At 42.6% G+C, this 25,755-nt stretch overlaps 1 protein-coding gene across 1 annotated transcript in view; it reads left to right on the forward strand.

The window, feature by feature from the left end:
- STK17A (serine/threonine kinase 17a) overlaps window positions 1-25,755 on the forward strand; it is a 235,803-nt gene that overhangs the window by 36,990 nt on the left and 173,058 nt on the right. Inside the window, exon 2 of the mRNA XM_069216006.1 lies at window positions 22,152-22,364. Coding sequence (XP_069072107.1) covers window positions 22,152-22,364 — 213 coding nt within the window. The remainder of the gene's footprint in view (window positions 1-22,151; window positions 22,365-25,755) is intronic.

A 25,755-nucleotide genomic window follows, 5' to 3' on the forward strand; every position in this document is an offset into this window, starting at 1 on the left:
CCATCTCCCTTCTGTCCTCTGTTATCTATGTTTATGCCCTTACCCCATTCCTCCTGCCCTCCATGATCTAATGTACCATACTTGCCAACATTTTGAACTTGAGGGGGGGAGGGAGATTTTGAAGAAAACAAATCAAAACCTGGGGAATTGATTTTCCTCATTGACTTACATTGCAAAAGAAGAGACTTCAGGCAGGAGACAGATAAAATAAAGCTCTTGTGGGCTTAACAACACTGGGAGTCTCCTGCCTGGCCTGAATCAGGTTTGGTTGTACTGCAGCTGCCTCTTACTTCTGCCCTCCATGGTCTGTTAGGTTTCTGCTGCCTCTATTGCATGGCCTTCATGGTGGGTTTGTTTCCCCAGCCCACCTTTTTCTTGCCTTCCATGGTCCATTGTGGTGCCACTGCCCTTTCTGCCTGCCCAGCGTTGTCAACTTGTTTCCTCTGCATCTTCCTTCCTGCCCTCAATTATCTGAGTCCGTTCCCCTGACATCTGTCTCCCCACAGTATTCTAATGAACATCTAGATGCTCTCACTCTATATTTCTTACAAAAGTGTGACATGCCTGAAGCCATCTTGACATATTTTCTGAATCCTCAAATAGCAAATAATTTTAAAGTGCTTTGTCGCTATCTGTTTTTTTTATTTTTATCCAGTTGATCACTTGATTACATGTTACACTTGGGTGGAGAATGTGGAATTAGGGCCAGAGCTGAAGACTTTGCAACTGGGGAACCAGATTTGAGTTTTTGTGTCCGCTCTGCATCCTGTGATTCTGGGCAAATCACAGGGGGCCTGATAGAGTTTGGCGGACGGTTTGCTCTGTCACAAACGTGACTGATATCCCGTCCACCCTATTACGATATCCATAGGATGTAATGGCATCATAATATGGTGGACGGGATAGCCGTCACGTTTGTGATGGAGTAATCCCAACTGCCAAACTCTAAATCAGGCCCTTAATCTCCCCATGCTTAAAACCAAAATGAATGCTCATGTAAAGCGCTCCAGTACATTTGGGTCAAGTCTGCCCTAAATAAAACTGCGGTAAAATAAAATAATTAGGTGTTTTGCGCTCTTCAGTCATTGGGCTACAGTTGGGTGATAATTGTGCTACATTTGGGCTCTTTGTTCCTGGTGGCCATCTTGGGAGACTTATTTGTTATGAAGCTCCATAATCTCCTCATTTACTGCAGTATCCTTAGTGGAAAATAATTTCCGTTTTTCACTTTGATTTCATCAAGATGGCATTCAGATGTGCCACACTTTAGGCACAGATTCAAAATGTTAGCACTCTAGCTGCTCATTAGAACACAGTAATAAAGCTGCTCATGACCTGGGAGTCAACTGGCAGTCTGCTGCTGGTGTTGAAAGTGCATGTTTCAGTTTGCATGTCCGAATGTTTTAATGAAATAGAAGAGGAAGATATTTGAGAACTCACTTAAAAAGTGTCCTAATTTTTCTTTCTACAGCACTAACCATAATTTCTATGACAAAATGAACCCCTTCAATTTGTTCCTTTCTAAATCAAATGTTTTAAGTTTTACCAGTTTGATTAAATCAAGATGGCTTCAGGTGTGCCACACTTTTGTCCTAAGTAAGACGGTTCCAGTTGTTCTTTAGAGCACGCTGGGAAGCTGCAGTAGAACACAACGGAATTAACTTGACAGGCTGCTCCTGCTGGAAACACTGAACTATACAATACTCTACTCCACTGAACTTCACTCTGTGCCACTCTGAGACCGTTACTCAATGGCACTCCACCACGCCCTATTTCATGACACTTTAGTCAAGAACAGTCCACTATACAACACTCAGTGCTACTTTTCGACATGCCACTACACTGTATAACTCGCTGCTTCGCTCTACAAAACACCACTTCACAATAGTATACGCCACGCCACTTTAACCCTTTATTCCACTGTACATTATGCCACTCCAGTCTATACCACTCTACAATACTCCACGGTGTGAAACTTGGCTCTACGACACTCTCCTTCGCTGTACTAAACTCCACTCCACTCCACTTTACGAAACTCCATTCGATGACACTTCACACTGTGATTTGAAACACATTTTTATTTAAAAAAAAAAAAAATATTTTTTACCTACAATGAAAAAATGTATTTTCTGTACAAACCAATTCGAAAATAATGATAACTTAAATTTCTAATACGTGCACCACCTTCAAATTACTATATGTTGTGCACCTCCTGACAGTCTTGTCACCTCACTATCCATACTACATTAACTAAAACTCATGCCTTTCCATGCACTGTTTGTACCCTTGCTTACTACATTGCGTATAGCATGTGAAATCATAGCATTCATAACAGCACTTCTAACTTCTCAAGTGACATTATTTGTCACAACACAGTGCATGTTAAAGTGGCGAGTTATAGTTAATGTTGCCTGCTTAGCAAGCTGAAAAGAATGTGTAATGACATCCACTGCTTATAATAATTTGAAAGTGGTGGATACATTGTAAAAGAAACTTACAACTATAAAGTTTGTGTAGTTTAAACTTGACTTGTATAGGGAAATTAAGTTTTCCTAACTATATTTAAGTGGTAACCTTTTTAAAAAAAATGTTTTTATTGAATATTCATACGTATATCTCACACGGTGGCACTAGCCTTAGGATAGTTGTGGTTCAGACCACATTTCTGTTTAAAAGGCATTTCTTGATATTCCAATAACTTAGTCCCGTGGACGGAGTTGCACGAAACTTTGCAATCTACTTACTCATTCACCTAAGTGTCTTAATGACACGTTTTATGAAGATCCATCCATGGGATAAAACTTAAAGGGTTCTGGAGGGGTGATAACACATCTGATTTCCCATTTTACCTCACACAGGAATTTGTTTAACTAAAAGATATAGCAAAATTAATTGAACAGTTTTGCACCAGATTTGGTAAAAAAAAAAAGAAATTGTATGCAACTACAGTGGGTTCTGTCAGGGGAAAGATAAATTGCTTTCATCAGTATATACTTTGTCTTATAACTTAGACATATCAATAAATGATTTCAAGCACACAAGAATCTAATTACCTTCATATGTTGTCATTCATATAGCGAGGTTTACAGAAAAATAATTTAAGGCAGTGTTAAAAAGTGACATGAAAGTAAAGTGATCATGCAATGTGATCAAGTGACTTTAAACAACACAAAAAACGACATAAAACAATTGAATCAATATAGTGCCTGTATTTAGCCTCTGTACAGCACCTGCTTGTTATATTAATTATGAATGGTTTTCGCTATGTTCAGAGTAAATGAGGGGCACAACATACGTATTGTCAACGTTTCGACCCCTCTTAGTTGTGTGTTTTCTAAAACATCAAAATGGGTCTTCCTTAGCACTAAAACCATGTGCAGCCTGTGTGACCGAAAGATGCGTAGTGTAAAACCTGTGTGTTTATTGTATGATAGCAGTTTTAAGGTTATAAGAATAAACCAAAGCTCACCTGGAGGCATAGGTACACAACTAAGATGTCGAAATATCAATGAATGATATGTGGTGCCCTGCATTTACTCTGAACACAGCGAAAGCATTTATATTTAATATAACGAAGTATTGTTGTACAGGCACAAAATTGATTCAGTTGTTTAGTTTGTTTTTTGTTGAGTTGTTTAGTCACTTGATCACATTGCATGATCACTTCATTTTTAAATCACTTTTTCAGACTGCCTTGCTTAAATTATTTTCCTCTAAACCTTGCTATATGAATGACCTCATACTCTTGTGTGTGTGAAATCTTTTATTGATATGTCTAAGATATAAGACTAAGTATATACTGTTGAAAGCAATTATTCCCCCTGATGGAACCCATTGTAGTTGCATATTGTAATATACCCAGGTTTTGAGGAAAACGATGCAATTAATGGTATAAAATTAGAACTCGACTTAAAGTGTGGTTTCTTGTATATCCATTCAGTAGTTTTTGAGATATCACCTTTTTAAATGGTTGGCACACTTTTTTGTAGATCTCTCCCATTTAACTTGTGCTTCACAACTCGCAAATCCTGACATTCACAATTTAAATTTTGTTTTTAAAAACTGTGTGTGGGTAGACTGGGGCAGATATTTTTTCCCCTGTGTCTTGAAACTCCCGAATTTGGCACACTCGCAGGTTTCGCTCTGTGGACATGTCCACAGCTATGAGGGAATGTGGGATAGGGAGGGAATTGGAAACGTTATGGGTGACTGACCGCAGGGCAGTTGTCAGGCATACTGAGACACACAGAAAAGACTAGTCACTCCTGAGAAAAAGCTCCAAAAATGGCATGCGGATTGGAATTGACTCAGGAGCTCATCAGCAGCTATTTTATATGCTAGATTCGACCATCATTTTGTTCCTGACTCGTTAGTCACTTTTGATTCCAGAGTCCCAGGCAGTGTAACAGTAAATAAATAAAAGGAAATCCAAACATTAAAATGCATGTTTGATTTTCTTTGGAAGGCAGGTAGTAGGGTGCAGGGCCTGACCTGTGCCCAACCCTTGCTAAACAGTACATACTAAAGATTGGGGGGGGCATGGCTCTGTGCCCAACCTCTGCTGCTCACGGCCAAAGCCACTGCAGGGTGTTTGGAGCCCACAGTGTTCTGAGTACCGAGCACATTGGCAGGCTTATGACTCCCTGCTTAGCAGAAACCGTATCTTGCTTTTTTTCAGATTTCTGTGAATTGTTTAGGTCCAGCTTTCAGTTCTGTCCTGGTTGGATAACAGAATAATGTAATGAGCGTGGCAGTGATAGGTCATTTTTGTTATTCATTTTGTTTCAATATGCATATTCGAAATATACACTTTTTAAAATGAGCTTTCACGGTTGATGGTTTCAATTTAGTACACACCACACGTTGATGTAGAAATGAATATGCAGTGGCATAACTACACCAACCTTTTGGGGTCAGGGTGGGAGGAGGTGGTGGCAGGGGTCTATATTTTGTTGTATTCTGTTTGGATGGGAAGAAAAGGAACAAAACTGTCGTTTTTAGGAATAACAGCCATTTTAAATTGCATACTGAATGTTGTCCTCAGTTGAAGTGCACTGAGGAGATAGATGTGTGTTGCAGTGGCCTGACTTATTTTAAAATTGCATCACTTCTCCGATATCTTGTGTCATTGTTAAGGCAGAAGCTGTGTTATGATGGTTTCCCCTTTTTTATTTGACTTTTTTCTGATATCTATTGAGAATAATTTTCATCCCTCATTGTTTAGGTTTGCCGCTATGGCCCTGACAGCTAAACTCGGCTGTTAATGCTGTGTATTTACACCCCATGAACCGCTGGCACACATAGCCAGTCAGATAGCTGAGTGATTGAAGCGTTCAATGTTCATATATCGACTGGGCGATCTCAGCACGTCATGTTTCTCAAGTTAATAACTTGAACATCCTTAATTTGAGTTGTAGTAACACATATTGCATTGATTAAACTCCAAATCGTGGTATTGAGCATCGTATTGAAAACAATGTACTATTTTATGTTCTCTGAATTTTTAGTGGCCCGAGCTTGCATTGCTGTTTCCAGTTTAGAATTTTTGAGATCACAGCTGGCAAGTTAAGAATACTGGAATCGAAAGATGCAGGATGGTTTAGAAATCACTCCTGATGTGGGTTTGGTGAGGGCCGCTGGGCACATAAACGTTCAGATAGAGCAGTTCTCATTTTGTGGTGCCCTGAGCTTCTTAAAAATAATAAGCTTAGTAAACTAGGACAGCATCGGCTGGGAGCACCAGTGCTCCAGCCCGGTCTTTGTGCTCAGCGGGCAGCCTTTTCTCTCCTGCCAGTTTTGATGAAAGCCTGGTTAGCTATTTCCGTGAAACAATTGTGCACCAGGTTTGTCTGCAAGAAGCAGTTGCTACCTCATCTAAGAAAAGCCATTTTTAACTGTAATTTAGAATAACCTCTTGTGCATTAATGTGGTGGTATCTCCTCTAAAATAGTTGAAGGTCTACAGGGTGATCACAAAATTAGTTCACTATGGAATCTTGGGGTCCATTGTAACTTATTCTGTGTGTTTCTACTACGTGATAGTGTTAATGCATGAATCACAACTGTAAAGAAAACTGAGGTACATATTTCCATCTGTATTTCTTTTTTATTATTGGGTATGTGCAGAGGTAATGCATGACAATCCAAGCTGCCTGTAAGCCAGTATAAACCAATGTGTCCTGTATATTGATCTGTTATTATCCATTCATGAAGCTTAGCAGCTGTAAAGGTGACACATACTTTTCTCAAGCCTTTCCTGAAGCTTGCTCCTTTTTCACAAGTGTCTATCATGTCTTAATGCAATTCTCAAACATGCCAGGATTCTTTTGATATTTTAGAAGTAGTCCAACTTTTTGCAAGTACAGCTTCACTTATTGAAGTATATTTTTCATTTTGAGTGTTTGTTCATTATTTGGTGGCTATATCCTCTGACCTCCATTTCTGAGGTATAATAGATCTAGCCACCAACGAATGAAAAAAGAAGTACTCCATGGGTGAGTTATTTCAGCCTCCATGCAGACTTTCCTCAAGGGCTCCTTGGGCCTCACAATTTATTTCCATCCTCCAAACGAGTACTCCGTTAATCTACAAATAACAGAACCCAGAAAGGTGTACTTGGGCAGTCCCATATCTTGTGTAACCAGCTTCATGTGGCATTTTAATGACTTATGCGCTGTTAGACTAGTTCCATTATCATTTTGTGCAGTCGCTCAGGAGCATACTGTTACTTGTACTGGAAAAATTACTTTAGTCTCTCTAAATTGGAGCCAATTGGGGGGTGGGCAAATGACAACATTTATCTCTTGACATTCCTGAGGGTAAGCATCAATTTCTAAACCTTCTGAATATAAAGTACAGATTTTAGTGTAATCAGTAATGACAGTTGCCAATAATGTTTATTATGCAGGCCCTTCTGGCCCATTCAGGGCGATAGGCAAAATAGAAAGTCAATCGTTTCAGTCCCCTCCAGTTTTTTGGTTTTTTTGTTTAGAGCATACAAAGATACTTCAGATCTGAAGATATTTCAAGAACCACCCCTGTAGACGACCTCGTATTTGTGCTGTATCTTAACAAAATAAATTGTACCATTTGCATATGATTGATCTGTTTCCCAAATTCCATTTTGAGCCAAGCCATACGGATATGGTGGAGATCTCCTCATATTGATGGGTTGTCCCACAAGAGTATACTCCCTCTTTACTGGTCTGAACTTTAACCAACAAGACTGTCTCTTTCGTAGCAGCTTACATCATTAGACACTATTACCCTGGGCTACTACACGATCTGGACTGGGCACCAGTTCTGATTGATTGGCTTGGTTGAGCAGTTTTGTAAGACCTATGAAAGTATGCAGAGCGAGTATCTGATGGCCGTGTTAAAGGCCCACTTTATGGAAAAATATTAATTTCTTCCTTCTTATGAAAGTGTGTAAAAAGCAGGCAAGCATAGGAGGCAGAGATAGATATTTATATTATTTTTTTATTATTATTTTTTATTTTATTTTTAAGACATGCAATGGGCCTTTACTATATTTATCATCAAAGTTCTTGTCAAAATGTCTCTTAAATATGGTCTCTAGAATAATCCTGATGAGGTTTTCTAAGCTAGTGGATCTTTCTGCATCTTCGGGGATTACAATAAACTGTAGGTTCTATATACTAGACTGGTTCCCAAGATTTTTATTCTTGCGACTCAATTAATTTAGGGTACACAATTTCTCCATGCTAATGTTTAAAAAAAGAATTAACAGCTCTCTTCCACCTATTCTATTCTCTCTTCTACTTCAGCCAGGGATGTCTCAAACAACAACTCCACTTCTTCTAGCTTTTAACTTTTGTGTCCGATATCCTTGCTAGATTCTTCTTGTAAATGCTTAGATGTCCATACTGAATCTGAGATCTGAATTCGAAGTGCTTAGATCCTTTAACTCTTATTTCTTCTAGTATCATGCTGTGCCAGTCACGCACTGGCTGGTAAAAATGATGAGTGCTGTGTCAGTCTCTGATCCTTCATCTGCTGCCTCACTATACACCAATCTTAGCCCGGATTTGTGCTATATTGAGTGATTGTCTCCTCAGTCTCATGTTGGTTGACTTTCATAACTAGTTACCTTTTCATGTTACAGAGTGTAACTTCCTGCCTTTTATTACTCCTTTTACTGCTGGCAGAACGTTTGGCTACACCACTAACAAACAAATTGTTGAAAAGAGGCATGTTTGGAGCAATCTATAACAACTGGGATCATCAACTAGAGTGCAAAACCATTCTTGTGTTCTTAGGTTACCCTTAACTCAAATTTTGGTTATTTTGTCTTTAGAATTACACCCACTTTGTTCTCTGTAATACTTCTAAATTTGGTTCATTTTAGAGTTGACTCCTCATAGCAATTAGGCAATAATAAGAGACTGCATCTTGCTGAATTTCCATGATCTCTTCAGAGCAGTTGTTCTCGGGAGAGCAGGAGGGGGAATAACTTTTTGATGGGAGGAGTGCTTATTACTCCTTTTGAATGAATGCCTTCTCTAGCATTAGCATACTTTGTACACTTGACACTGCAGTCGGATAGTAGCACTTCATTCTTCTCATAGTGATGGAGGATTTGGGGCAGGTGGGAGTGAATAATTATTTCTTTGTTTTTAATATTTGTATATGCAGCCCCAGTACGTCAAAAGTCACTGCTTTGTTTTCATTGTTCTCTCCTTTTGAATATTTATTGTGTTTTCTATGTCACTTTTTATCTTGGAGCATCTGAAGGTAGAGTAGAGAGGGCATTTGTATGCATGTGGGGGTAGTTCTGTCAAACTCTCAATGGGCTTCACTGGAAAAAAGGGCAACATGGTATGGGTTCTCACTCCATTAGGGCTGCTTCAGAGTCATTTCCTTTTTTGAGGCACTCCTGCAACATGTAATCAGTCTGCATAATTCAGCTGCATCCTTTGACCTTTGTTGTAATCAGCCCCCACTCTGCCCTTTATGCTTTCCCTATTTCTTTTGATTTTTCTTTTATTTTCTCTTGTTTTGACTCGTACAAACCCCTTTTCACAGTTTTTCAGCTTCATTGTGGTATCAAATCCTAAGTAATGTACTGTGGCCATGAAAAGCAGAGTTCTCCTAGACTGCTAAATGTCCTAGCTTAATATTGATTGTGCTGGCTTGACTCCCAGGACAGAGCTGCTACTGCTTCTCCTTCGTGGTTCATTTTGGTAGTGCCAGCATGCATTTCTTCCTTTATTGTGGTCCTGTTTGTGAATGAACTGCTTGCAAGAGATCTCCTTTCTTAGGGAGTCTTGACTCATATACTACTCAATCCATCCAGTAGCCTTCGAGTTTTGTGGCATCAGTGGCCCATATGACTGACACTGTGATTCTTTGCTTCTTTCCTGAACCCTAACACCTCGTTGTGGCCTCCAATGAGGTTAGGACTTCTAAATCTTCTATATCTAGTTTAGTCTCTTTTATTTCATGGTTTGCTAACTCCTTTGAACTTCCAGTCACTAAGGGACTTAATCACTCCCCCCTCCTTCTCTAAGCTAAGTACCAAACCATAGAATTGTGGTCATATTAGCTGTATGATTGTTGAAAATATTGCAGATATAAACTACGAAGCAGCAGAACAAAGCAGAATAGCACCATATTTCTTTCCAATGTCAATTGTCGATTACCAGGATTTCTGCAACACTAACCCAAGGCTGTCACCAATCCCATAGGCTGTGAGATGCCTCTGACAACCATCTTCCACACCCATCTTTCTATGTACTGAATGATACATTTATTGCATATTTGTACTCTGCACTTATAAATGTGGCTGATAAATCCTTTTATGTCTTTCTAAATTGTTTTCAAAATATGCAAGATTGGAAGCTTTGCCTGTAGCCTAGGAGTCTTTTCACATTAGCATTTATACATATTTGTTTACATTTCTCTTTTTGTCTTGGGATTGTAGAGTAAGACTCAGCACGTTAGCAACTCACTGTTAACTAGTGTTGTTTCTTTTATTTACCGTAGCTCGACCACTGAAAAGATAATGGCCCTCATTATGACATTGGTGGTAAAAACCGTCTACAGCCCTGGTGACAGCCGCCAAAAGACCGTCGCCGCGGCTACCAGACGTCCACCGTATTATGACCACAGCCGGATTTCCGCCACAAGAATGGTGGAAATCCGGCTGTGGCCATGTTGATGAATGGCGGTAAGGTTGTGCTGCTGCCACCAGCAGCACCACGCCAGTATACTGGGATGCAGGTAAGTCGGGTGTCCGACAGGGGAGAGGGACGGGGGTGTTGTGTGTGTGTGCGCATGAATGCGAGTGTGTGTGTAGTGTTTGCGTGTATGAATGCATGTCTGCGTGTCAGTGTGAATGTGTGTACGGATGTGTGCGTGAATGGATGCATGCGTGTATGTATGCGTTTATGAATGTGTATGGGGGAGGTTGGAGAGAGGGGGAGCATGGATGAAGGGGGGTGGGGGTCATTGGGTGAGTGTTTTTGAGGGGAGGGGGCCTCCTATCAGTGACTTGGAAGTAATTCCCTGTCACTGATAGGGTCTACCACCATGGTTTTTGTGGCATTACGAATGCCACGGAAACCATGGCAGTAGGCAGAGTCATGATGCCGGCGGTGGTACAATAGCAACCGCCGAGCTGGAGATCGTCTCCAGCCTGGCGGCTGCTACCACCATGGTGGTCTGAGTGGTACAGTGACGGTAAGTACCGCCATCCTGTTGGCGGTACTACCGCCACATTATCTCCCACCGCCGGGGTCATAATGACCCCCTAAATCTCTTAACTGCTGAGTCTTCAAGTCTCAGTTCTAAACCTTATTATGTTTAGGGTACTTAACACACACCGATCTTAATAACTTTTTTTTTTTCCTACAAAAGATACCCAGTCCAAATTTGTGTCCTTCTTACTCATATGTTGGGCATTCTAAAGCTAATCGGGCTATCTGGTTTCCTCTGGTGTGAACTAAGAAACTAGTATGGGAACATTGTAGGTTTTTTGTAGAGAATGGAAAATGTGCTGTGCAGGAAAGCTTATGTTACTTTTTTGCCTCAAAAGTGGCATCAAAAAAAGGTTTGCTGTGCTAAGGTAACCATCTTCCTTATTTTTCGGGAACAAGCAGAGTTGTTTAAAAAAAAAAAAATGTATGCAAACACTTTTAACCACAGTTTTTGCATTTTTCTAAAGGGTAGTACATATTTTTCTATTGTTTTATGGTTGCCACCTATTTGTGGTGGAAACAGGTGTGAAACCAATGGATGAATCCGGAAAGCTATAGATGTCTGCAAAATTCCAAAGTCGGTTAGAAGTTGTTGGTGTAGATTGCTCCAGGTTTCCCCAAATAAACAAATTGTGTGGTGTGTCTTCGACCCACGAACATGGATCAGTTCAAAAGGGACATCACTGGAATGGGAAGACTCTCTCCTTTTCAGTGATACCTCCATCAAGCTTGAGTGTCTCCCTTGGGAGAGTAATTCCCAAAAGATGCACATGGAGCTTGCCTACCTGCTTCTGGTGCTGCCCGGTGGGATCATGATGTCAGTGCACCATATGTTATGCTGACAACACTGATTGGTAGGAGAGAAATGTGGCAGCCTACACCAAACCAATTCATCACTGTCCCCCTCCCCCGTCAATAAACACATGAAGGGAGTTTTCTGGTGCAAGCACCTGAGGTTCCTCTGCACCTGTTCCTCAAGGTTGACCCGTTGATGTTATCTGCACTGCTGACGTAGTGTGGACGCAGTTAACACGGTCTTCCTTCCCACTCAGGGGGCCAAGAAATAGCTGACTGATTTGTTCTGTTCTGTATGGATTGTTAGGCTATCCCGGGGGGGCATCACAGAGAGAAGAACCTGATAATCTTAACAATTAGAGATCAACAGTACGTAAATTTTATTTGAGGCAAATGCTAGAGAAACTAATTTACTAGCACTTTCATGTGAGGAAAGAGCAAATGTCTTTTTTTGGTGTTTATATCCCATCACACTATTGGACGTACTGTATATAGAGAGGTTCTGGAATTCAACTTGGTTTCATTTCTGAGAATATGTGGCCGCTCCGGTGTATTCTAGTGAGGCCCAAAAATTGAACTTTGTTTTAGTTCTGTTCCTCAGAAAGTGGTTATCATTGTTATGCTAGAATATACACTTGAGGAAAGCTATTTTTGTTTGGCTCTGGCTTGTTTATATTGGCCTGCTAAGGTAGAGTAGAATATAAGTTGGAGAATCATAAGGGTGAAGGATAGAGCAAGAGAAGATTTTTCTTAAGGGCATGAAAATAAGTGTCCGATTATACTTCTTGCGCTCTGACTGCAGTGTTACTCCTATTGGTGAAGGGGAAACGAAAGGATGAGGGTGTAAAGGACCGAGATATAGATGTGATTTGTTTTATGGAGTTGAGAGATGCATGGCATACCTCAATGTGTGGGATTTTCCATACTGCTTTGTCATCAGAAGGTGATTTCTGGTGCAGAGGAACTGAAACCACAAACATGACATGCTGTTTGACTAAGAACAGAACATTTTTATACTGATGGCTAAAAATAAGGTTGTGTAATGGTGATCTGAGAGCAATAAGGAAATTGCTCCGTAGAGTAGCTGCTTGCACTGTAATAAAACACCCACAATTTGCTTTTTTTATAATCCAAGCATTTGGAGCAGTGTGCTGATTTCCATGCCAGCCTTCTGTGTTAATTGGACAACAAGTAGAGTCTAAAGATGGTTACTAATGCATTATAACTCTATACATCTTAATGAGGAATGTGAGCCAGTCAATGTCAAATGGGCCCAGTGAAATACACTAATGATGGGTTCTTCACCATCATTACGTAAAATGTACTTGGGCAGCAGTGTTTTGCAAATGCTGAAGCATGTACTCTGGGAGGCAAAACCTGACTGGGTCAGTCCGCCACCATATTTCGTTGCAGTGCATGACAGATACATGAGATGTCATCCTGGCTAGTGCAACAGGTGCTTCACTTTGAATAGCTTGTGTGAATCTGATTTCTGCAGGGACCTGCCATGATGCTTCAAACAGTTCTGTAAAGGAAATGGATAGGGCTCCCATGCACCCTATGTGGTCATCCATGAGTTTCCCATTACGGTTGTTGAAGCTCCTCCACAATACATGTGCCATCGCTATTGAATCCGAAACAAAAACTGATCCAGGCAGGAAGTAGATACAGTCCTACTAGTTTCTCATGCTGCTCCCGTAGATTGATGTAATCTTATTTTCTAACTAGAACCTGTTGAAAAACAAGGGAATTGAAGTGGGTTACCTGTGTTGGGAGGTAATACTGTGGATTTCTGTTTACTTCTTGTCTGTACTATCTTTTCGGATGTATAGTTTTATGGTGCTCCAGCATCGCCTTTAATCCCTTTGAACACCTCAGTTGCTGCCCACATTCTTCTTAAGATAGGTTACAGTATAGCTATTGCCATTAGGCACGCTGGAATACTTCTACAGAAGTGTTGGGCAGTGAAATTACTTTGATTGAACCAATGAGGCACCTATAAGCATGGAGCAGTAGTTCTGTGGTCCAGTAGTTGTTCAGACATCTCCGGTTTTCTACTGTTAGGTCATTGCAAGACAAAAGCATGAGCACTAGTATCTTTAGATTTTCTTTTTTTCTTTTTTCACCCGAATAGAAGCTATAGTTTATATAGGTGGGTTGGGCACGTCCGAGAAGGTTCTAATATTTCAAAGCTAATTGAGAACTCAGAGGATGTAATAAAAATGTTGAAGCCCAGTGACAATTCTATTCTTCTTTGGGCACCCAAGCACTTAGAATGCAGCTTAGCTGTTTTTGGATGAGGAGTGAAAGATGTGTACTGAGGAAAATGTGCACAAAGAAGGTTCTGAAGAAATGCCTGCAGGCGTATTCACTTCTTGTTGCAGGCCAGATGAAAGATGCAAAATTTAAGATCAACACACGATTCCATCCTTCAGCAAATGTGGCTAAGAGCATTGCTCTGTATAACCGGAGATGTTTTTGTAGTAAAAACAAAAACAATTCTCAGTCGAAGGCAATGGTCAGTCCAAAGATGTGGCTCCTTCATGCTCCCTACTGCACTGAATCTCATTAGTAATACAGCCATGGGAAAGGACCTTGCTGGCAAGCAAGCATAACTTTGCCACCTACACTACAAGAGCTCAATAAAGCAAAGTTAGGGTGATGTTGATGGTTACCTTCAGTCCTCGACTAACGTGTCTAAAGCAGTTGTAGCCAGGACGTCCACACCTTTCTGCCTTTTTTTTAACAGCTTAGAGAGTCAACGTTGAGATGCCGGTAGATGAAGCCTGAATAATTAGAGGTCTGCAAAGGGCTTGTTTGACTGTTTTCTTGTCTCTGAACTATTGCACAATCGCCTCCCCTTATAAAATATTGTCTTTCCCCTTAGGTTCTGGAAGCAGTTGGGCTGAGCTTATTTTCCAGACTTTCACCTCACTTGTTATCCTTCATTACCAGCTTGGTTTCTATGCTATCAGATTCTAGCTACATCCATAACTGGGCGATTGGTTAACGATATACTGACAGACTACATAGCACGTTTCTTGAAAACTGGGAGCTGTTTGCATTGTGGCCAGGATGGGCAGACAAAGGCAGCAAAAACAATAATTTATCTACTGACCCACTGATGCTGAAACGGGACAATTAGGGGTACATGGCTGCTGTAGTGAATTAGCAAGTCCCTCATTCCCCATGGTCTTACAGCCATAGGCAAACTTCTACAACAAACAGACACCTCTCTGCACAATGAACAGTGGTAGGATGACATTCTGGAGTTAGAGTTGTCCATTACAAAAAATATTTTAACTTGACGTTTTTTCCATCTGGGAAATATTGGATACATTCAGTGGTGGAGCTTTTGTCTGAGGGTGGTATTGCTTGCTCTCAAGATTGCTCCAATGATGCATTTAGATACATAGAGGCACATTAATAGAAGACATGCCAAATATGATAATATTCTTTATTTCATGTATATATTAAGCCATCCATGCCACTCCCGTTGCAAGAAATAATTTGTTAATTCTGCCCTGAGTGAGGTACCCACAGTGAAAGACATAGAAATTTATCAATTTAAATGGAGCATTTCTTGATACCTTTGGGGTGTGCTCCAGGATCCTCACCCAATCACCTCTGGAATTTGGATCCCCAAGTCCACCTACTGTTGCTCACGGAGTCTATATAGGGGCTTCATCAGGTCAGCCCTAAGGTCCTTGTAAAAGCAGAAGACCTCGTTAAACACCCCAGAGCTCTTACAGATACCATGACAGCTCTGGTATGTAGTACTTTCTGTCAGGCCTGCCCCCCAATGCTTCCTCAAGGCCGCCACCACTGCTCTGTGCAACAGGAAGTGTCCCTGCAGGATACCAAACTATTCTTTCAATTTCTCAAATGGAATCAACAACTCCGCTCAGTACAAATCACCCACACAGATGATGCCGGCCTTCACCCACTCTGTAAGCCCTCTCCAGTTCCCTCTGTGGGAATGTACTTCCAAAATTGATAACGGCATCTCCGGGGAATAAGGGCACCAGGTGCGGGCTTTTTGCGTACATCTGTCAGTATCGTTTCAGTATTTTAAATTCTTCCGAGCCCTCTCTAGTAGGTGGCGTAGGCCCAGAAGCAGGCGGTACAACTGGGGGAGCTTGAGAACAAATGGGCGTATGTCTGACATCTGGTCTTGACTGCTCCACAGCTATTGTGTAAACCATTGCATCTGTGCTGCTAGATAGTAGTTCCGGAACTGCTGAATATCCATCTGTAATCGGTTGTTTCAGTTTTGCTATCGATACTCTGCCGCGGCTGGACCCTCATATAAAAGCGATAAGAAGTGACTCCGGGTCCCTACAGATACCCCATGGAACCAGTAGCGGCAGGACCACAAAGCAGTAAAGAAGCTGTGGGAGGGCAACCAATTTGATGACCACAACACGACCTGCCACCAACAGAGGCAACGTTTTCCAAAATTCCACACTGGATCGGAAGTATCAGACAGCTGCTCCTATATTACCATCTAGTAATTGACAGGCATCATAGTACACCTTTACCCCTAAATACTGGAAGCAGCGAGGCTCCCATAGCTTAGCTCCCACACCTGCAGGTGGATTTAAGGCTGCCCCCACCCGGAATAGCTTACACCCTGACATGGCCCCCAAAACGGTCCTACATTGTCATTGTGCCATCCAGTCCCGCAGTAGCATCTTGCAGGAAGAAAAGCACGTCATCAGTGTATAATGTGTAGAATCCAAAGCCACGATAATGCAGCCCATCCCCTGCACTGCACACCAAAGGTTCCACTCCCAATGCGAACATCAACATGGAGAGTGGGCATCCCTGCCATGTACCCCGTCCCACCTCTTATTTCTCCAATATTCCACCTTTTTTAACTCTGGCTGTTGGTTCAGTGTACAACAATTCAGTCCAGCCAATAAAGCCTTTCCCCAGCTTCAATTTCCTTAGTACCTTGTTAAAGAAATCCCATTCTAAGCTATCCAGACCTTTTTCGATCTCTTCCGCGAGGACTGCTTCTGACCGCTTATCATAAGAGTCCTCTCTCATGAGCGCTAAGAGTCGCTCAGTGTTATTCACTGTATTTTGCCCTGGAATTAATTCTGGGTGCACAAGTCTTGCCATATATGGCAGGACCCTAGACGTCTGTACCTGAGTTAAGATTTTATAGTCCACGTTCAGCATCTATAGTGGCCTGTAGGCTTTTCTATCTTGGGGGAGGGCAACGAGTATTTGACAGGAATCACAAATGCTGTTCATATGGTACTCATCAGTTGAACCAGTTCACGCACCGATTTGTACATCTTCACTAGTTTGGGCTCCAGTGTCTCCACATAGGTTGCGTACATTTCTAACAGAGAGGCCGTCTGTACCTGGGGCACTCCCCCTGGCCATACCTTTCAAGGCTCCTCGTATTTCCGGCAGCTTTGTCACTCCCTAAATTTACTGCTTCTGCCTGCGTGGGCCTTGGCAAAAGTAGTAGTTCCACATAAGCATCCACATTATGGAGGGCTGGGGCTTGTGCAGCTGGGTAGGGGGATGCATAATAGTCTCGGAACCTGTTAACGTTAGCACCTTCTCTATAAAGCCTCTCTCCATGCTCTAATTCCACCTCCAAATCATGGAGCCTCTTTGTGTGGTTGGCTAGCCAAGCCATGAGCAAGCCAGCCTTATTTCGCTCAGCATGCGTCTGGGTCATATATGCATGGTATTCAAAACATCGAAGTTTCTCTACTTCGTTCATTATGAGTTCCTTAGCCTCCAGCAATGTTTGCTGCAAGTCTGGGTTTCCAGGCCTCGTCTTCACTACGTCACTCAGTACCTCCTGAGTCTTCACCTCCCACAGCAGAGTGCACCACACTCCTAACGCTATTCATTTCCCCCGGATCACTGCTTTAAGAGCATCCCATTCGAGCTGTTGTGTTGATGCCATTCCATGATTGTTCTTGAAGTATTTCCCAATGCTTTCCCTGATTGAGTGCTGAAAGACCAGGTCCTCGTGCGCCTCAACCTTCAACCGCCAAGTAGGACTAGTGGGGCGCGCCATCTCTCAGTTGAGGTGTAGTAGCACCGGATAATGATCTGAGAGTGTTCTAGTTAAGTATTCAATCTCCTGTAACATACAATGGATCTCCATAGAGCACAGGAAGGTATCAAGGCATACATGGAGCTTGTGAAGGTTCAAGAAAAACAGATAGTTCCTAGTTGGTGGGTTGAGGTGTCGCCATGAGTCTACCAGGCCCATAAAAGGACCCCCCTTGCAAAGGCAGAATGTGTGGTGTAATAAGTCTGCCCATATCAGCTCCCAATGAAGTGCTGCTCTTTCCTTGTCCATGAGGTGTGTCTCCTGTAAAAAAGCGAGATGGATCCCCTTCCATTCCCAGCTCTGACATTCAGAGGGTGTCACAGTTCAATGTCTGCCAGTTGGCAATGGTACTTTCTAGGGTTACTGCGCTAAGGGCCCCATCAGCAGATTCCAAGCTTGACCCCCTGCCCTTATGTATAGTCTTGCCAGCTCTGCTCAATGCTGTGCACTGCCACTGGAACTCGGTTCCGCGTACCTCTGAGAGCACGGCTGCTCGATCGCCAGAGTTTTAGGCTCAGGTGAGGGCCTTCTGCCTATTGGGGGAGGCCCCGGGCTCTTCCACTGCTTTCTCCAAGATCCACTGCACTAAAGGGGGAGTGAACCTCTTGGTGTTGAGGTACTGCTCTTGTAAATGCCACACCACTGTTTGCACCTCGGTCATCGGTGGCAGCTCCCGTCCCTGTTTGCTGTCTCTAGAGTTGCCCACCGCTGCAGGGGTTGGCCTCTCTCCTCTGCTTGCCACTGCTCGGTTCACCAGGTCTCGACTTGGCAGCGCTGCTTTTCAGTGCGATCGCAACCACAGAGCCCCCAGCTTTTCCTCGACAGGGTCTGAATTATGCCATCACTGTTGTCCCTTGCCGACAAAGCCTTAACATCACCCAGGGAACTCCTTTATTCTGGCCGGTCTCTGTCGAAGCGCTTTCACGTCTTGCGAGTGCTGCTGCTCGGCTCTCACCTTTACCTGGCTATTCTGCATTGGTTTGGGGACTGCCAAATCACTGCCAGTGCACACCAGGGGACACGTGAGGTGCACTACAGCAATTTAGGGGCTTCCTCTGTTCAGGATCAAGGCAGGGTGACACTAGATGGGGTCAACCAGCCAGGAGCGATGGATTCCCTGCCTTACTCAATCGGCGTTTGACCAAGCCTCCTTGTGAATTCCTGTATTTATTGCTTTTGCCTATTAAAGACCTATTAGCTTTGCTAATGTATTTGGTGTGAAACCTTTTTCTCATCTCCAGCCTTATTTTAACGTGTGCTCCACAAAAGGTATCTTTCTGGACTAAATGATGACTGATATATCGCTCTTGTATGACAATAATGCTGTGTGCACCATAATAATTTGTTTGTCCAGATATAAAACACGGAAATATTATAGACTGTCCTACATGATTTCTTAGCATAGCCACAACTCATGCAAAAGCTACAGTTAAAGAATCCATTGAAGAGACAGGGGAGCCAGTTTGTCTTCACTGCCTCTTTGTTCAATGTGTAATGCTGACTTAGTAGTTAAGAGAGAGGATGTCTTGCTAGATGCAGTAAAAGTAAGAAATAATATTACTATATATAACCTTAGGATCCCTTTATGGTATAGAAGAGAGAGTGACAGGCCCCCGGAGAAGGGAGGGTAAAGCCTCAAGACCTCCCGGGTCCTAGCTAGCCAGCTTTAAATAGCAGCTCCCTGCTTGTGGGAGCAATGGTTTCATCTGTTTTCCCTCCTAGCATATTTGCATGCAGGAAACAGATGAAAACTCCACTTTCTGCAAGTGAGAGCTGTTTCACATCTTTCACTTGCAGAAAATGAAGTGTTTGCTCTGACTTCGAAGCTCCTGCCAAGTCACAGCAAACAGCTATGTCCTGGGGGTGGCATTCTGGGACATAGCAGGAGCCGGCCCTGATTAACTGGCCTTCCCTAGGACCATTAGTGGCTTCTTGACATGAAATAGCCCTGGGGAAGATGGTGGTTCCTGGTGCTGTGGTGGAGGTGGAGGGGGTCAGGCCACCCCCTGCATTACATTTACTTCAAGTCCTGGGGAGGTGGCACTCCCCCCGCCCCCCCAGGACTTGTATTTTATTAATGCCCCGGGGAGTTGGCGGGTCCCTGGGGCTGCGGGGGGTGGGAAACGAGCCCCTCCCCTTCATTGTCTTTCATTAAAGCTGCAGGGAGGTTTTGGCCACTGGTGCTGGGCGGCCCCTCCGCATTGAAAATGGCAATGGCCCCTGGACCTGGCCCACCGAGGCTCGCCTGTTTTTCAAAGAAATGTTGGCCGATCTGCTGCCATTCTCACTGAAAATGTGGAAAAAAATGCTTTTTTGGTCTTCGGGGGGGGGGGAGCTCTGGGACCCCACCACCAGAGCTGAGGGGTCAGGGTGTACCTACCCTGGCCCCTTTTCTTTTTTCACCTTTTCTCCTGGGACTCAGCCAAAGCAGAGCACCAGCATGGCCACCAACACTTCCTTGTTTAAGTGTTGGCAGCCAATCCGATCTCAGCACAAGATAGAGAGGGTTTGCGGTTCCTTCACATCCCTATACAGTCGTTGGCCATATGATCATGCTAGGCAGGTAGAAGGGGCAGGGGCAGCTCAAAAGAACACTGATTTGATAGGAGGGGCAGTGGTAGGTCCATGGAACATGGTGGGTGAAGTACCACAAGGGAGGATTGTACCTAGGGCCACTACCCTGTATTCTAAGTTAGATTGTCTAGAGTTACGTATTACTGAGTGAGTAAAAGTACTTGCTTTTTTTTTTTTTTTAAGATACGCAATAGGCTCGACATTGAATTTATAGTATTTGTAGATTGATTGTTGAATGCTGAGCTTGGGTATCCAACACTCCCTCCCTGAGAAGCCAGTGACTGCTTTTTAAAGCGAAAAGGTTTGTTTTTGATCCAGTTTTCAGAGATGTGGTAGTACTGACCCCAGTAAACCAGTGGGAAATGACTACAACCCCCGTGGTTGAGGCCCTATAGACCCTGTTGGCCCTGTGAACTTTTTCCCTTAATCCCCCTCCTTCCCCTCCACCCAGCCCCTCATAACGAGTTCCCACCCCCAACCCGAATGGGGTCTTAACTTGTTCTCAAACAGCATCTGCAATTTCGATCAATAAAAAGGAGCTGTTGGACATGAGTCAAAAGAGAGAGGTCATTTCACCACTTGTTGGTTTCAGTAGGATGCATTTATAATCTTTCTGAAAAAAACAACTACACCACTGTCCCGACTTACGAGTTAAATACCTACAGGTATTTTGGTTAGTTCAATATACACATGGGTCATTTATGATACTCTGACTTGAAGCTGGCAAAGCCAAAGTTATTAAGGAGTGCTTGACTGTCACTTTACTTCGTTGTCCTAAGAATGCTATCGTGCCAAGTTGACACCACCATCCTATCCTATCCTATCCCCTTAGCAATAACAAATGCATCCAGGAGTGGTCTATGAGCAGGATGACTGCCTAAAGCCCTCTACTGGCTCATCGCATTTACAGTGAACTGTACCCTGCGCTGCGATTGTTTTTTTTGTTTTTTAGAAGACCCTACGTGTTCACTCTGATGCATGAAGTGTGAAGGGGGCGCAAACCGTTTTTTATTTTCTTTCTTGAATTGCGCTTTTCGTCAATGAGCAGTAGGTAAAGTCTTCAGAACGCCTTTTAATTAACGTTAGTTAATGTTGGCTTCAACTGAAATAGAATAAAAACCTGACATTCACAAAAAGTGATGAATTAGTGGACAAGCGCTAAAGGTGGTGTATAAGGAGTGTTGTAGTGCTTGTAACGGGAAATCTGTGGGCTAGTTGCTCCTGTGGGGTTTTCCTAACGTGAATCCCTGTAAAAACCAGGAACGTGTTTTTCACTCCTTTTTCTGAACTAATGTGTGATCATTGTATAGATGCAATTATTTTCATTCAAAATCGGTTTCAAACGTACAGTGTTTCCCTTAACGAAAAATATTGAATTTTTAATAAGGTAACCTCCCTTTTGTTATGATTTATTTATATTTCTAATGGTACACTGTACCGTTTTCAATCCAAATGAAAATGAAGCCTGCCACCCAGACGGAAAGTATTTTACTTCCTGGAAAGAACTTGAAATATCTGACATTCCTACATGCTTTCATTGTCTTGCTAGCTGATAAACAGCAAATGGAGACAGTGGTTGCTATTAGGCCAAAGCCAGCAATGAGGACTTTTTTAATTTGAGTATTATGTGTTATAATTTAAAATCAAACACGTTCAATGAATGCACTGTAACTTGAATGCCTTTTATAATCCCGGCCTGACATTTTAATTTGGAAAAGCTACAAGCAATATCGAACATATTCTAGTTGTTATCTCTATTTAAAGATGTGCATTGTGAAGTAAGGGGTATTAAAACTAATCTAAATGGGCTTTACATTTGTATCACTAAATGGGACGTTATGGCAAGTATTCTTTATCATGCTAGATCTCTTGTTATGGTAGCAAATCTGATGCCCTTAAAATATATATATAACTTTTTTTTTTTTTAAATGTAAGCCAATTCCGTTTGAACATTTCTTCCTCCGCTATCCCCCACAGAGGAAAATTTGCGGTCGTAAAGAAATGCATTGAGAAAGATACCAATAAAGAGTTTGCAGCCAAGTTCATGAGAAAAAGAAGGAAAGGCCAAGACTGCCGAATGGAAATCATTCACGAGATTGCAGTACTGGAGCTCGCAAAGTGCTGCCACAGGGTCATCAACTTGCATGAAGTTTATGAAACAGCATCGGAGATGATCTTAGTTCTTGAATAGTAAGTATGTTTTGATAAGCAACCACCCATTCTCTGTACTATTGCATTGTTTTTTGATCACACAATGTTTACTTAGTGGTGTATTTTGTCTTCAGTTATTTTTAAACCTTTATTTTAATGTTTTTAATTAAAAAAAGATATGCACCCAAATGGCAAGAAAAGTCCTGCTGGGAGTTTACAACTGCTAATAGCTCTAACTTGGAGAAATGCAAGACCCGTTGCATTGCAAATGCTTGTTTTTACTTGTTTTGTTTTCAGACTCAAATGAAGATGTGAGACAATAGTATGCAGTAAATCAAATTTAGAGGTGCCTCTTCAAAAAATGTCCAGGATCTTTAATAACATTGATGAGTTAAAACTTGAGTTAATTACACTACTCTAACCAGGAAACTCAAATATTCTTGTTCCTTTGTAACTAAAGTTATTTTGTCACTTGCTTTAACAAGATGTAAAAACAACTGGCATGTAATACACTCGCAAAAACTGTCTTGGGTCCAGTCAGGATTGTATCCAAAACCTGTAGCTTACCCCAGGTTAGCTGTGGCTTCGAGCAACAAGGTTTTGCATACAATGTTTGAACAAAGCAGCTAGTGTAAAGGAATTAAAAACACCAAAGAACGAAATAAGAAAGCCAGAAAACATTAAAGAAATCGGACACCAATTTATAAAAAATCATTATATCTTTATGAATTTTGATTAACACAATCCACGGGAAGGGTTCAGAAGATATAGATTTTTTTAAAGTACATGTGAATACTTTGTCACAACTTCAAACAAGCATTGGTACCCATAGACTTGGAAACCTGAAAAGTTTGAGAGAGTTGTGTTCGGCTGCAAGTGCAGCTAAATCCATCAGTGAGGATAATGGGGACGCCAAAGGAGTAGTTGGAAAGTTACCTGTTCACCAAAGGGTTCTCCATTCCAGTTCTGATCTTTAGAAAAACAACTGCCACAGGCGTTAATGGGGTGGTCTTGATGCTGTGGATGCGGGAGATGGAGGATGCTCAAGTATTCTCTGGGTGCTGTGCGGTCGGAGGTGGTGTGGAGAAGTCCTTACGGTTACTCCTCAGTCCACAGGTGAGGTGGGATGACTTTGGCCACAGAGATCAGTGTCCCTCAAAGTCCTCTTTGGGCCAGTTGAAGTCCAGCTGCTGCTGGGCTACTGGTCTCCGTCCACAGAGGGTCCACCGTTTTATCATTTGGTGGAGGCTAATGTCCCTCTTGGGCTGACAGTTGGGACTTGGGTCTCTCAGACTCGAGTGCAACTTTTGACCATAGAGGATCACTTCCTTGGGGCGGTCAGCGGCGTTTCTCCAGAATTGGATACTGATTTGCTAGGTTGGGCTACTTATGCTTTGATGGCCCTGGTGCTGGTTCGAAGTGGTCAGCAAACTGACCCTTGGAGTCACTTCTTTGGTGTGGAGCTTGGGAGAAACTTTTCTTGAAGCCAGGAGCCCTAGGTACAGTCCTTTCTTTGCTAGCCCAAAGTGCAGCAGTTGCAGTCCAGTAGATGCTGCAGCCTTTCCTTGCCATATCCATGGTTCAGCAGGGCAGTCCTTTTTCGGTCATTTATCTAGCTCCGTAGGGGGTCAGAGGTTCAGGGTGCTCTATTTATACCCAGACAGTGCCCCGGGGAGATGATGCAGTCACTGGCCAATGGGCCACCAGGATCCCTCCCACCCCCTTGACAATTTCTGGATATGTGTCATCTAGCAATCCCAGGATGTACTATTCTGCCCATTCCCACGATGTCAGAACTCTTGCTTGAATGTTAGGCGTTTGGTAGCTCACCCTAGAAGTGTGGCTATGAGTGGGCTACATGCCCATGGGAAAACTGGTTTGGGCACTGGCCCCCTCCTTTCTGTTCCCGCCACGAGCATGTCTACCTGAACAAAAGGGAAATCCATCAGGAGTGTGATTACCATTTGCCCACCAAAAGTAGCTTTGCCTTGAAGATTACCTTTTGGGCCAACACCCTGAGAGGCTTCCAGTAAGGGGGAGGTAACACCTTCCTCTGTAGCAAGCTACCATTCCTTCTAAACCTGGGAATCATTCACACAACTCCCCAGGAGGGAAGAAAGTTAATTGGTAGCTAGCAATCATGTGAGGCCCCTGGACAAACCAGGCTACAGAGTAGCAACTTTCTAAAAGTTGCCTTCCCTTAAAGGTGACATTAAATTCGACTTGGTAATCAACTTGGGTTTAATGCCACATTTGATTTGATGCCTTGAAGTAGCAAGTTTGGTAGTCTCATTCAGAAGTTAGCCGGGCTGAGGTGTAACCGGTAACTCTGTGTTAGCCAGTTAGGCTACCAACTTCTCCAAAGCACAATGACAGTTGAGAAGTGTTGCTGGCAGGACAGATTAAAAGCATATGTCCTACTTTATAATAGCTCCCTACCTCAGGGCTCAGTCTGCCTTCTTTAGGGAATACTTAAGTATATTGTTAAGTCAAGTGGGAGCTTTGCCGTTAGCTTAAATGGCATAGTCGGGCTAGCAGTTTAAAACTGCTCTTCTAGGCCAGAGTGGCAGGCTGGGGGGCATTTTTTGCTTTGTCCCACGCAGGGTGGCACATCCAGTGCTGTAGCCCTCTGGGGAAGACTCTCTTACATTCTCTTGATACCATATACCAGGGATTTAAAAGTAAGTTAGCTTATTCTAATTGGGGGTAGCCAATACAACATGTTTTTTGTAAGGGGTTAGAATGCTGACACTTGGGTCTGGTTAGCAGATCTCAGTGCACTCGGAGTCGAAAATCTATCAGCATCAGTCTGAAACTTTAGGGGTGATCATACAGAAAGGGGCATTGCTTTACAGTTGTCCATTTCACTTTTGGCTTCATTTGAAATAGGTGGTAATGTGCAATGCTGATGATACACTCTGGTGCATTATTTTATTGTTTTATGGTGGAAATGTTCTAGTGCTAATGCTGGAAGATATTAAGAGTTTCAAAGACTTTTTTTTACATTTTCTGAAAAAAAAAAAAAAAAATCTACCAAACACGTCTCTCCAGCTGGAGAAGTAACTTTCTACTAAGTTCTGTGAATTTAGTTTTGGCAGACCTACATTTTAGCTCTAGCTCTCTGAATCTCAGGTCATACATAATGTAATGTTTCTTGGACTGTCAGTGGCATTTGAGAATATTCACAAACTGATTTGAGTAAATCTAAGCAATTACAGATTACCCTAGTAATACATTGTGGTGATTAGGTGTTGCGTAGGCTCTCATTATTCTAATGAGACTACTGGATTTTGAGTCGCAGAATCGCCTGCAGTGTGGGAGACTAAGTCTGACCCACTGCGAGTGACACCTGTCGCTCCAATCCGGGTTTTGCTCCGGCTAACTAGCAGTGCCTCATCTCTACCCAAGGATAGGGATGACTGGACAGCCG

The sequence above is a fragment of the Pleurodeles waltl genome, chromosome 2_1 (assembly GCF_031143425.1).
Source record: "Pleurodeles waltl isolate 20211129_DDA chromosome 2_1, aPleWal1.hap1.20221129, whole genome shotgun sequence".
Taxonomy (NCBI): Eukaryota; Metazoa; Chordata; class Amphibia; order Caudata; family Salamandridae; genus Pleurodeles; species Pleurodeles waltl.